This window comes from Belonocnema kinseyi, chromosome 10 (assembly GCF_010883055.1).
Source record: "Belonocnema kinseyi isolate 2016_QV_RU_SX_M_011 chromosome 10, B_treatae_v1, whole genome shotgun sequence".
In the NCBI taxonomy this organism is placed as follows: Eukaryota; Metazoa; Arthropoda; class Insecta; order Hymenoptera; family Cynipidae; genus Belonocnema; species Belonocnema kinseyi.
This window is the reverse complement of record NC_046666.1, coordinates 34,558,412-34,572,835: the sequence shown is the minus strand read 5'-3', so window position 1 is coordinate 34,572,835 and position 14,424 is coordinate 34,558,412. Positions and strand designations below refer to the sequence as shown.

The window sequence follows — 14,424 nt, the reverse complement described above, 5'->3', positions numbered from 1 at the left end:
GTTTAATCACTTTGTTAAGAAATCTTCTTTTTTTTTTTTGAAGATTTATATTTTTATTTGAAAATTTACCTCTTTGGTTAAAAATTCAACTGTTTAGTCTATAAGCTTCTTTTTAAATTCATTTTCAAACTGCAAATATACCTTTTCCATTTTTTTAAATTCTCCATTTGTTTAAAAAAATATAATTTTTTTGTTTGGATCTTCATTTTTTTGGGTAAAAATGCATAAGTTTCGTTGGACATTAATATTTTACTGATCATTCTTGAGGGAAAAATCTTTATTTGTTTAAAATTCTTTATTTGATTAAAAATTCTTCTTCTTTGCTTGAGTATTTAACTTTTTTTTAAAGATTTGATTGAATAATTTTATTAAGAAATCATTTCTCGTTGTTAAAGATTTATATTTTTAGTCGAAAATTCATCTCTTTAGTTGAAAGTTTTACTATTTTGTTAAAAGTTAATATGTTTTTATTGAAAATTCATCTTCTGATGCAAAGGTAACTTTTCCATTTTTTAAGAGTCATCTTTTTTAGTTGAAAATTCTCGTTTTGTGGTAAAAAAAATAATATTCTTGGTTTGAAATTCCATTTTTGTTGGTTAAAAATGCATCAGTTTCGTGGAAAATTATTTTGTTGCTGAAAAATAATATTTTAGGTTTGGAAATTCAATTTTTGTACAGGAAGTTCATCTTTTGGCTTGAATGTTCAATAATTTAGATAAAATTTTACTTCTTTCTTGAGTGAAAAATCGTTATTTGTTCAAAATTCGTCTTTTTTGTTTTAAAATTCTTTTAGTGTTTTGGTATTAATTTAATCTTTTTGATTAAAATATAAACTATGACACTTTTTTGTTGGGAATTTGTCCATCATGGTTGAAAATTCAACTATTATGTTAAAAATTTAATTATTTTTTTGAAAATTAAAGTATTTTGTTGAAAAACCATTTTTATAGTAGAAAAAGCATTTTTTTGTTCAAAATCAATTAATACGTTTGAAAATTTTAAGCACATAATTTAAGTATGGTCCCTTGTTACAATAGTTTTTATTACAGCATTTTCTAAAATATCAGATATTTATATTTCTGTGTTTTGGTCAAACATAAGCTACTATGATCTCAAGAAAAAATTAATTAGATATAATAAATAATGAGACTTCTATAAAAGATATTTAAAAATGTTGCTTGAGTTGCCCTTGACAATATTTCTAAATATTTGACATAAAAAATGTAATACAGACTTTTTTAAATGCCTCTAAATTTGCATACGTTTTATAGAGTGTCTAGCTTGTACATAGCTTTTAGTATTGGTTTCTAGTTTTTAATTTTTTAGTATGCCTGTTATAAATATTAATTGTCTAAAAGTTTGACCCCTACATTTTTTAAATATTTTTTTTTTAATAGGTCGAAAATTGAACGATTTCGTTGAAAATTCCTTTTTTTTTGTATTTTTTTTCAAAGTTGGTCTTTTTTAGTTGAAAATTCACGTTTTTTGTTGAAATTTGGTTTTCTTTTTCAGAAAATTTATTTTTTGGTTTGAAAATTCCACTATTTGTTCCGGAAATCTTTTTTCTTAGATGAAGATTTATCATTTCAGTTAAAAATTAATTTCTTTGATTGAAAATGTGACTATTTTGTTGAAAAATTGCTTTTTACCTAAAAATTAATTTGTTTAACATGCGTACATTTTAGTTTTTTGCATGCTAAAGTAAAATAATCTGTGTGATGTATTTCGATTAAACATAAATTCCGTAATTTAGATGATTTACATGTAAAACTTCCTTAATATGTAAAAGATTTGGAAATGAAAACTCTTAATATTTGATTTTAAAAATCATCCAATTTAAGAATTTTAATTTATACATCTTTATAATTAAAGAATCTTTAAATTTAAATCTTAAAAATTTAACTAAATATTCCTAAAAGACGATAAAAATTACGTAATTTAAAACCATAAACAATCTAATTAATAAATCCTTAATTGTAAATCTTAAAAATGGATTTTCAATTCAATATTTTTTAAATTTAATAATTTGATATTCTGAATGTACAAAATTGTAGAACTTGGATTCTAAATCTTTAAAATTGAAGAGTTTAAAATTCTTAAAATATTGGAAATATTCATAATTGAAAATTGTTGACATTCTTTAACTTCAAAATAATCTAAATTTAAGAATGTTCATGTATGCATTTAAGAATTCAAAGAATTTTTAATTGCAAAGCTTAAAAAATGAATAATTTTCTATTGTAAAATTTAAAAACTTAAATAAATATTACGAAAAAAACGTTCTAAATTTGCAAAATTTTAAACTAAATATAAACATTCGAAATGAATAAATCCTTAATTTTAAATTAGGAAAATAGGTAACTAAATTTATAGGAAAATGGGAACTATTAAAAAAAAGTTGGGAATTACAAACATTTAAAATATAATTCTTCTTTTGAATTCTAACTCTTTAAAATTGTAAAACGTTGAATTGCAAATCCTTAAAATTACGGAATTTTCCCTTATTAATTTAAAAATGGAATTATTAAAAAAAAAAGATTCAAAATTGCATATTTTTAAGATATAATTCTTGAAAATTGAATAATTTTCAAATACATATTTTTAAAATTCAAGAATTTTAAATTCTAACGCTTCAAAATGGTAGAAGTTCGAATTTAAATCTTTAGAATTGAAGAATTTTTTATTGTTAGTTTTCAAAATTTAATTAATTATTCCAAAAAAATATTCATAAAAAAATATCGCAATCACATACCTTTAAAATATAAATCTTGAAAATTGTGTAGTTTTTAATTCTCTATTTTAATAATTCAAGAATTTTAAATTCTGACACTTCATAATTACGGAACCTTGAATTGAAAATCTTTAAAATTGAAGAATTTTCTATTGTAAATCTTCAAAATTATTGCTGAAATTTCAATGGTAAATTTTTAAATTGCAAAATTTTCCAATGTAGTCTTTAAAATTAGACCAAATATACAAAAAAAACCTTCGAAATTACGTAATTTTAAACTATAAGCATCCCATATTAATAAATCCTTAATTGTATATCTTCAAAAAAAAAAACAATTGAAAATTTTTTCAAAATTACATACCTTTCAAATATAACTATTGAATATTGAATAATTTTCAATTCCATATTTTCAAAATTCAAGAATTTTAAATTATAATACTGCATAATAAATTACTGAAGAAAATTGAATTGTAAATCTTTAGAATTTAGGCATTTTTCATACTAAATATTTAAACTTTAAATAAAAATTTTTCAAAAAGCTTTTGAAATAACATAATTTAAATTTTATAAACATTCTAAATTAATGAATCCTAAGATTATATTTTTCATTCTTTCAGCTTTTCTTGATTTTTTCTAGTGTATTTTGATCAGTAGGAAATCTTGAGCTGCTCAAAACAATATTTCAAAGCTCGCTAAAAAATTAATTGTAAATCCCAGAAAAAATTCCTATCGATATCTACGAAAATTTCCCTTATCAATTATTTATCACCCTCTATTTTTGTAAAAAAAGGTACCCCTTGAGCCTGAAAAACTACGGTTTGTACCCAATTTTGTGTCTGTATAGGGACTCTATTTTTCTTGTAGAATCTTTGTAAATAATTTTATGTTTCCTTCCCTTACTTTTCCAGGTTTTTCCACTATTATCGTTCCTTAATGTACAGACACGCAGCGCTCTCACGATTGTGTATTATGCTCTCTTAAACATTGTCGAAGGAAATTTAACATTCAGCAGATTCAAGGTTTCTCTTTGATAAAATTTACTTTTCTTTAATAACTCCTATCTCGAATTTCAATGTCGCAATGTCAGTGTCTTGAATTTGTATTTCTTTTCCCGTAATTAAAAATTAAGAACGCTTTGGTTTAGGGAAAACCTCCCTACAATGGATAATCATTAATAAAAAATATATATGTAAAAGAATTAATTTAATTTAATTAATAGTTAAGACACTATATGTATTCATAAATTAAAAATAAAATTAATTATTTTTCTTTGATTTGTGCTCATAATTAATGATTTTCCACTGTAGATTGGATTATTCGCTGTAGGAAGGTTTCCCCTGATTGTTATTTATAATCAATAATCATGGTTCATTATTATTCATAAATTTATTCAAAGATTAAAAACAGAGTTGTACAATTTTCTAAATATTATCTTCTCTTGAAGGATATCCCTGGATTTCTATTTCCCATTATTAAAAATATAAACAAATTTTAAATCCGTTATTAAACAAATTTTTAAATGATTTAAAAAAATGTTTGAAACAATAATAATTTTGAATTGAAAGCGCTTCAAATGTAAAAAAATGCATATACACTGGAACCTCAATTATTGCAACTCAACTTTCCAACGCATGCGCTAAGAATGTGGTCCTAATGCTGTTTGTCACGTTTGCCTGATCATCGTCTTTCTCGTAAAATTTGTGAAAAAATGACAATATTTCTAATGGAATGGAAAGGAATTGAATTTCTATAATTTAAAATTCAGGGAAAATAAAATATTATTTCTAAGTAAAAGCGCTAAAAATTGAATAATCTAAAATTTGACAATTCTAAATTTAAAACTAAATTTAATCTTTCGAAATCAAAGTTGTACAATTCTAGAATTGTACATCAAGAAAATTTAATTTAATTTTAAAATTGATTATATAAATTCTTTTAATTAAAAAAATAAATTCTCGTTCATTTTTTCCGTTCAAAATTGAAAAATGCTCAATTATAAGGCCTGAAAAAAAAATGGCAAATGAAATCATTTTTAATGAGGAAAACAAATTTCTACTAAGGAACATTAAAAATTAAATAAATCCGAACTTCATTTAATACTGAAAAAAATTAATTGTCAAGAATTGTATAGCAACTTTTTTATACTCAAACATACTGAAATATCAATTATTTTCAGAAAATTTAAATGGTTTAAAAATAAAAAATGTTCAGATTGTGAATTATACTTGTCGAAATTTAACAATTTCAATTTTAATTGAAAAATTAAAACTTATGAAAGGGAAAAATCGAATCTTCAGCGTTCAACATGAAAATTCAGAACTCTAATTTAATGTTATTATTTTTAACAACCTCATTTTTCACTTTTTAGTTTCACATTCTTTCATTTTTAATACTTTTCTTTACAATTATTTTTCAGTCTTGAAATCTTCCAACCAAATATTTTTTCAATTTTAAATTATTCCTTTTCTTAAATCTGTAACTAAAAAATCGGTACATTTTAATAAGTTAGATTGAAAAATACAAAAAAAACAAGCTTGTTTTCTAAAAAAAATATTACAAATAAATCTTGTACATTTAAAATTGAAACCAAATAATTTAGAATATCTAAAATGATTACATTAAAAACTTAATCAAGACCTGCCATTTTTTTTTATTGGAATTTAATTGGAAATTAAGCTTTTGAAGTTAAAAAACTTTAGTTTCAAGTCCTTACAAATTAAACTGATTTAGAATTGCACATTAAAAACGGCAATTTTTGACACCATAGAAATTAAAAATATATGTAAATAATCTTAATAATACATTTTTTCACTAAAAAATTTGACTTCAGTCCAAAAAAATCAGGCATTTCAACCATTCAAAATCGAAAATTTTTATATTGAATTGGAAGTGTTAAAAATTAATTAATAAAAAATTAAAGCGTTAAAAATAAATCATTTTCACATTTTTCATCTCGCTTTTTAAAATTCATTTATTTTTAATAGAAAGTGCATAAATAATAAGTTGAATGAATGGTAAATCATTCTATATAATAATAATTGATTTGTTTAAAATTGTACGTTTGAATTTAAATTACATAATAAACTTTGAATCATTTAAAAACAAACCAATTTGTATTAAATAATTTAAAAGTTGATAAAATAATTTCAGGCATTAGTATTAAAATATTTAAAAAATTTTAGTTTTGGAATGTTTAGGGCTCTCTTTTTTTTTAATTCTTTCACAAAAAAATAACTTCACTCTTTTTTATAACTTTCAGACTTACTAAGGTGATGTAAATAAATTTCTAAAGCAGGGTAAGAATGAACCAACCCTTGTATTTTATTAATCTTTAAAATGCTAATTTTTTTGCTGCAGATTTTTTTTAATATAATGCTATGCATGTGGCTTTCTTAATATTGGTTTTGTTCCTGATTCTATATTTATCTATTTACTGTATGTCTTTTATTTCTTTACTTTCTCATTCTTTACTATTTACTTAAGTAAGCTTTCCTGTACTAGAGCTTCTGTATTTTTATTTTTCAATTTTTCAAATTTAGTTTTCCTTTTAATTTTAAGTAATTGCTATAATTTGAGAAAGGGATTGTAAATGATTCTTGGTTAATTTCAGTAACTTGAACTTGAATATTATATTAAAAATTTGCTTTTATTATTTATGAATTTGGAAATATATTGCTGAATCCTTTTAGGTCCCCTTTTTAGGGTTTCGTAGCCTCGGACAGAAACGCTTATAGTTCCGGTCGGGTGTCCGTCCGTCCATCATAATTTTTCAGGGAGGGGAAATGAGGGGAATGATGAAAGGATGAGTGAGGGAAGTGTAGGGAGGGAAAGTGAAGACAAGTGATAAATGGGGAGTATTGCAAGCAAAGGGAAATGTCGGAGGGGTAGTTGGTGTGTGAGAAGAAATTAAGTGAGGGGCAATAAGTGAAATGAGCGGTTTGAAAGAGAGTGAAATAGGGGTGACGAAGCAGGGGAAGGAGAGGAAGTAGTGCAGGTGAAAGGAGAACAAGTAGAGACAGTGGTGGGAGGAGAATAAGAGGGAGTGAGGGGAGGAGAAGTATATGAAGTAAGGGGGAATTAGGTAGAGTGTAGAGGAAATATTGTAAGTGGCGGGAGGAGAATTATAGGGAGTGAGAGTAGAATTAGGGGGAATGGGAGAGGGGAAGTATAGTGAATGAGGAGGGATTATGGGAAATCAGGAGAGGGAAAGTGATGGGGAAATAAGGGATGGTCCAGTGAGGTGTTGAAAGGTAAGGGACGGGAAAGTAAGGGCAGTGATACAGAATGAGGAAGTAAGCCAAAATTGTGGGGGGAGAATTGAGCGTTCAGAAATTTGCGAAGTGAGAGGAAATGGAAGCTGCTGAAGTAGGAGACATTATGGGAGGAGAAGTAAGAGTAAATGAGGGTAAGGAATTAGAATGAGTGACGGGGGGGGGGGGGGGGGGGGGGGGGGGGAGACTGATAGAGTAGTGCGGGTGAATAGGGGAGGCGATGTGAGGGCTGGGGAAAGGGAGTGTTATCTGGGAAAGTGAAGAAGAAAAAAGTTGTGGGAAATAGGGAAAGTGATGACTGAAGTGTAGAGAAGTGAAATAGGGGAAGGGATGTATTAAAGAGGGAGGTTAGAACGAATTAAATAACATCTTAATAGGCTACGAAACTCTTATTTTTTGTAGAGGCACAGCGCCTACTTTCGTTAATTTGTTATTAAATGAAGCTTCTGTTACTAAACAAAGAATTGTTTTTTATTCTGAATTATTCCATTCTTTAATGTCTATTTTAACAGAGTGTCTTACTACTTGAAGAAACCAACTGCCACATATCGAAACCAATCGTAAGGTCACAAGCTCTGGCGATACTAAATGGTAAATTCGTTTGCGATAGTTACGAAACTCGACCTGCTTCAATTAATTCCAATCCCGGGTAAGTGTAATCTAATCTAAATCGATACAGGGATCACAGTCAGTCCTCTATTCTCCTTTTTCCATACTTTCCCCCTTTTTCAAAATCCTCTATAATCCCTATATGCATTTGATAATTTTTACGCATTTTTACAACTTTTTATGATTTTGTAGCCCTGGGCTGTACTTATACTTTCGGATAGGATCAGTAAGAGTAAATATGATCCAGAGTGTCTACTCTAAATGAAAAACTTCGATAGTTCAGAAAATCTTGATATACTGTCTATTTTTTTAATTTCAATATAAAATTGAATAACAATGATTCTTCATTTGTAAAACTATCTTTATATTACTTTACTTAACTTTTTTTAATGCGTTTTTTTATGAAATTAATTTTTAAACTAAAAATAACTATTCTACTATTGGCTGAAAATGTAAGTGTCAGCTTAAAATACGTGTGTTTTGGTGAAGATTAATTTTTATTGATAATTTAACTATTCCAGTTAAAACTTATTATTTTGTTCGAAATTCTATTTTTTGTTGTGGTTGAAAATGAATTTTTTCAATCTGAAAATGTAACTATTACCGTTAAATATTCCACCATTTCAGTTAAAAAATTCATCTTTTCGGTTGATTATTAATTTTTTCAACCAAAAATTTAACGATTTAATTTTTGGTTGAAAAGTTATCTTTTTTAGTTGAAAATTCATGTATTTTGTGGAATATTCGTCTTTTTTATAGAAATTAATCTTCTTGGGTAAAAATTCATATTTTTCGATTAAAATTTAACTATTTCTGTTGAAGATTCATCATTTTAGATGAGAGTGCATCAGTTTGTTAAAAATTATTGTTTGAAAATTTATCTTTTTGGTTGAAAATTCAAGTTTTTATGTTAAAGTTACGTTGTATTAACATTTTTGACCAGAATTTGGTTATTTTAAACAAAAATAACTAAATTTTGAAGAAGAGTTACAATTTGCTAATAATTTTTGTTTAATTCTAATTTTTGGGTTTGGTGGCACTTTACACCGGAAATAGATATAAGCAAGTGGAAAGAGTTACAATTCACAAAATATCATTAGATTTCAACGAAGATTAAAATTTTTAAAATAATTTTAGGTTATACTCGAATTTTTATAAAACAGGATTTACAAATTAAAAAATGTGTTATTTTACGTCAGTGTTTTTCTTTGAAAATTATTATTTTTAATAAAAAATCATTAGAATTCAAAGAATTTTTACAATTTTGAACAGCGTTAGGTAATTTTAATGTTTTTTTCAGCAATTATTAGAAATGTTTTTGTTTATTTTTTATTTTTTTAGATTATTTAGATACTACGAAATACACAAGTTTTGTAATAATTATGATTTATTTTATATTTTGATTTAATAATTTCGTGAAATAAAAAAAAGTAATCACGAGCACAGTGCGCTAGTTTGTTCTCTAGTTATTTGTGTTCATTACGTTGGTACCTATTTTTCAAGAGAAAAAATTTTCCTTTTTGTGGTTCGACATTCGTCCGACCATCCGTCGTATTTTCTTCCAATAAGGGGAGATTATAGAATATGATAAAAGAAGAAGTAGGGGAAGTGAGGATAAATTACGAGAGAGGAGTAGGGGAAATTATGAGACGGGAAGAGGAGGAAATGAGGCGAAATGAGAGGAGAGAAAGTAGGTGGATGGGAAAAAAGGGAAGGTTAAGTAGAGAAAGTAAGGGAAGTGAGAGAAACGCAAGTAAAGGAAATGAGAGATGGGAAAGTAGGAGAAATGATGGGAAATGAGGGAAGAGAAGTAGTGGAAGTGATGGGAAATTAAAGAAGGTAAGTGGGGGTAGTGTTGAGAGATGGGAGGAGCATAGGGGAAGTGAGAGGAATTGGCGGATAAGTAGGTAAGGGGGGTGATGAGAAATAAGACGAGGAAAGGTAGAGGAAGTAAGGGAAATGTGAGGAAGGGAAGTCGGGGAAGTACGTGATGTAGGGGAAATTAGGAGACGGGAAGTAAGGGACAATTGGGGGACGTGTAAGTAGGGTAACTGATTAGAAATAAGGGTAAATGTGTGATGGGAAGTAGGGGAAGGGGATTGTTAGCTGGCGAAGCGAGGACATTAGGAAGTAGAGGAGGGATAAGTTAGAAAGAGTAGTTTGAAGGGTGAAGTGATGGGAAGGCAAGTTAGGGGAATATGGGGGAGTAGGAAAGAACAAGTATGGGAAGGGAAGTTTTAAACGACTCTTTCCTTTCAGTTGAACTGCTGAACCACAGACTGTGGTCCCTATCAATAAAAAAGCTAGAGATATAAATATTTTTCTAATTTGTTTTTGACACAGGGAGGGGAAAAAAGCGAAAAAGAAAAAGTCGAAACGACCCATGTTGGAGAACAAGCGTATCGAAATTCTTTCCGATGTAACATTCGAAGCCGCAAAGGGCCATCTAATTGGAATTTGTGGTCATGTAGGAAGTGGAAAATCAAGTTTACTTTTGGGAGGTTTGGGACAGTTGCGAATGATTACTGGACAGACAATGAGGGACGGTACCTGTGCTTATGTTGGACAACAAGCTTGGATAATCAATGCAACTTTTAAAGAAAATGTAATATTTGGAGAAAGATTCGATCCTAAACGGTACTACAGAGCACTTTCTATATGCAGTTTGAAAGAAGACATTAATAATTTACCGAGTGGGGACGAAACGGAAATCGGGGAGAGAGGAGTGACTTTGTCTGGAGGACAGAAACAGAGACTTGCTCTTGCCAGAGCCTTTTATGCTAATCGGTAATTAAAAATGTTAACTAGATTACCGTGGGGTGTTTCACTTGACCCTTGAGTCCAAAGATTGCAAAATACTGAAAGATTTAAAATATTTCAAAGATTTTACAAAGATGGCATATATTTCAACAGATTTGAAAGATTTCAATTACTTAAAAAGATTTCACAAACATTAACAATTTTTTAAAATGAATTCAATATTTTCACAAAAAATTAAAAAATAATTTGCAAAGATTTTAGAAAATTTGTTAAAAATATTTCTAAAATTTAAAAATATTTCCCAAAGATGTCGAAGGTTTTAAAATATTTCAAAGATTTCATTTCAAAGATTTCATTAATATTATACTTTAATGACTTCACAGAAATTTCAAAGCTTGCAGCAATATTTCAATGAGTTAAAAAAGATTTCACAATGACTTTAATTATTTCACATAGATTTCATTAAATATTTCAATGATTTAATAAAGATTTCACAAAGACTTTAAAGATTTTACAAAGATTTCATAAGTACTTTAATGATTTCACAAAGATTTTACGAAGATTTCACAAATATTTCAAAATATTTTAGAAGATTTCTAAAATTTCATAAATATTTCAATGATTTCACAAATATTTAAATGACTCAACAAATATTTTTTTTTAATTTAGAAAGATTTCAAAGATTTCAAAACATTCCTAAAATTTCAAAGATTTGAAAATCTTTCAGAAGATTTCAAAAGGTTTTAAAAATTGCATTGATTTCACAAATAAATCAAAGATTTCATAAATACTTCAATGACTTCACAAAAAGTTTGAAAGATTCCAAAAAAATCTCAGTGATTTAGAAAAAATTTTAGAAAGGTTTTAATTTAAGAATAATTAAAAAATATTTCAGAAAATTTCAAAGATTTCAGAAAGATTCAAAATATTCCAGAAGATTTTAAATATATAAAAATACTTCAGAATATTTCGCAAATATTTCAATTTTTTTTAAAAGGTTTCTATGATTTCAAAATACTTCACAAACTTTGAAAAAATTAAAAAGATTTTAAATATTTCAATAATTTCATAAAGATTTCAAAATATTTTACAGAGACTTCAAACATTGGGAAATATTTGAAAGATTTCACAAACATTTTGAAGGTTTAAAAATATTTCAGAAGATTAAAAAATTTCTTAAAAATTTCACTAAGTTTTTGAAGATTTCGTAAGATTTTGGAAAAATTAAAAAAAATTTACAAACCGTTTACAGATTTTAAAAAAGAATGCAAATTTTCAAAAGATTTGAAAGATTTCTATGATTTCACAAAAATTTCAATTACTTCATAAAGATTTTAGAAATATTTCTGAGATACACCAGATTCCAGAGTGATGAACCCCTCGCATTACACAATATTTAATTAACATTTTAGTATAATTTTTCAGTTTTGTTTTTTATATTGATTATAATTTCTAGGGATATTTACTTCCTCGATGATCCTCTAAGCGCAGTTGATCATGAAGTTGGGAATTCCATATTTGAAAATTTAATTCTTGATGCTCTGGAGAACAAAACTGTTCTTCTTGTGACTCACCAAGTTCAAGTAAGTTACGATAAAAACCAAAAAAAAGAGGTGGTTGAAATTTTAAATACTAATCGTGCCAAAAATAGATCAGAAAAAATATCCTTTTTAGATATCAAGAATGCAAATAAAATTTCTAATGCAATTAAAAATAAAAAACATTCTTTTTAATGAAAAATTTACAAAACATTAATTTTAACTATGCTTTTGGCAATTGAATTTTTTTCTTACTATCGCTTCTTATGAATTTAAAAAAAGTGGTTAAATTTGAGGAAATTATGACTTTTTCGAAGTACCCGTTTAAAAAAAAAAAAATTTCAAACAGATAATTCTATTTGAAAATAATTTACTTATCTAAAATCGGAAAGAGACGAAATGTGGGGAATGATTTCCTTAATAAAATAAGCCATGCTTTATAGAAATTCAAAGATTTTTTTAAAATTAGTAAAAAGCTACAGTAAAAAAATTCAATTGAAAGACTATTGTTAAAAAATTGGTTTTCGTAAATTCGTCGTTTTTCATAAACAATGTTTTTCCTTTCGTAAAACATGACTGATAATATCATCTCAATTATTAAGATCTTAGAAAAATTTTTTTCAGGGACCTGATTTGTGGTAGAACTATTTCAATATGCATAGAACTTTGTCAGGGTGGCGACCGGTAATGTACTTCTGATTGCAGTAAAATTCAAGTTTTCATTACTTCAATAATTTTGGTCAATTTAGAAAAGTTACTTCTAGGGCATATAAGTGTGTTTATTATGTTACGGATTGATTGATTTATTTTAAATTTCTACTGCTTGGTTAAAAGTTAAACTTATTTATTAAAAAATAATTTTTGTATTGAATATTGATAATTTTAATTCAAAATTCATCTCTGGTTGAAAATGTAACTGCTTTGTTAAAAATCAATTTTGTTATCTAAAATTGAACTATTTTATTGAAAATTCGTTATTTTTTGTGAAGAATTAGATTTTTAAGAGAAAATTTAACTGTTCTATTTTTTGTTGAAAATTTATTATCTCCTTTTTTTCAATTGTCATTTATGTCTCTAATAAGCCGAAAAGTAAGTTAGTTTATTTAAAAAATCAAATATTTGTTTAAAACTTTATGTATTTTGTTGAAAATTCATCTTTTTCATAGAAAATTAATATTTATGGTTGAAAATTCTTCTTTTTTCTAAAAATATCATCAGTTTGGTTGAAAATTAATTTCTTCAACTGAAAATTCGACTCATCCATTTTTAGCTTTAAAAGTCATCTTTCCTAAATCAAAATTAAACAATTTGAATAAATATTGGCTTTTTTAATATAAAATTTAACTAGATTGTTGAAAAAAAAACTTTTTTGTTAAAAAATCGATTTTTATAGAAAATTATATTTTTCTTTGAAAGTTAACCTTCTTGTCAAAAAATATTTTTCTCGCTTAAAAATTCAAGTGCTCCAGTTAAATATTTATCATTTTAGTTGAAAATTCATCATTTAGGTTGGAAATAAGATCACTTGTTCGAAAGTCAAAACCTTTTATTAAAATTTTTTCGAAGATTCATAATTTTAATTAAAAATTAATTTTTTTGGGTTGCAAAATGATCTAATTGATTGAAAAATGTTTTTTTTTCTCTGGAAAATTAATTCTGTTGTTCGAAAATTTATCTTTAAGGCAGTAAATTCAAGTATTTCATTAAAAGATTTATAATTTTAGTTTAAAATGTATGTTTTTGGCTTAAAATTCAAATATTGTAAACAATTTTTCAAACTGAACGTTTAAATTTTCTATTTTTATTGAAAATTGGTATTTTTTAGTGGAAAATTGAAGTATTTATTTCAAAATTCAATTATTTTGAAATTTTTTGCTCTGTTGTTTTAAATGATTTTTAGAATTAACGTGATGAATTAAAATACTCTAAATATTTAAGTTTTGCGGAAAATATGAATATTTTATTTTTAATTGACCGAGAATATTGAAAAACTTGTCCGGGAAATGACCGGGAATTTTAAATTATCCGCCAAATCGTCACCCTGATTTTCTCAAATTCATGAGAAATTTAACAGAAATTAAACATTTTAATTGCAGTATCTCAATCGGTGTGATGATATTTATATGATGTACAATGGCAGAATTATTGAACATGGGAATCATGATGAGCTGATGCATGCAGACAAAGAATACGCTAACATGGTCAGAAATACTCTTATAGATTCGCAAGACAGTTCTCCAGAAGAGTAAGATATACATTATTTCTGTGAAATTAATTTTTTCAAATTAAATTAAATATTATTTCAGAAAAAAGTTAGATATTTTTAAAAAATCTTATGAAATTCATGAAATTTCTATAATAGACAATTTAAAGAACTCTTCAAGGATAATCAATTTTTTATTTTAATTTGAAATTGTCTCATTTCAGATTTCAGAAAGACATAAAAGAGTTTGAAAGGATTTTAATTATTTCAAATATTTTAAAATATTTCAGAAGATTTGAAATATTTTTAAAA

General features: G+C 26.0%; 1 protein-coding gene across 4 annotated transcripts in view; it reads left to right on the top strand.

The window, feature by feature from the left end:
- LOC117182044 (multidrug resistance-associated protein 5-like) overlaps positions 1–14,424 on the top strand; it is an 87,813-nt gene that overhangs the window by 37,400 nt on the left and 35,989 nt on the right. For 3 of the 4 annotated variants that reach the window (XM_033375067.1, XM_033375065.1, XM_033375066.1), the window contains 5 exons: positions 3,640–3,750; positions 7,515–7,651; positions 9,955–10,398; positions 11,828–11,954; positions 14,006–14,154. In XM_033375067.1, the coding sequence (XP_033230958.1) occupies positions 3,640–3,750; positions 7,515–7,651; positions 9,955–10,398; positions 11,828–11,954; positions 14,006–14,154 (968 nt within the window). The remainder of the gene's footprint in view (positions 1–3,639; positions 3,751–7,514; positions 7,652–9,954; positions 10,399–11,827; positions 11,955–14,005; positions 14,155–14,424) is intronic. The other variant, XM_033375068.1, reaches the window with a different exon arrangement.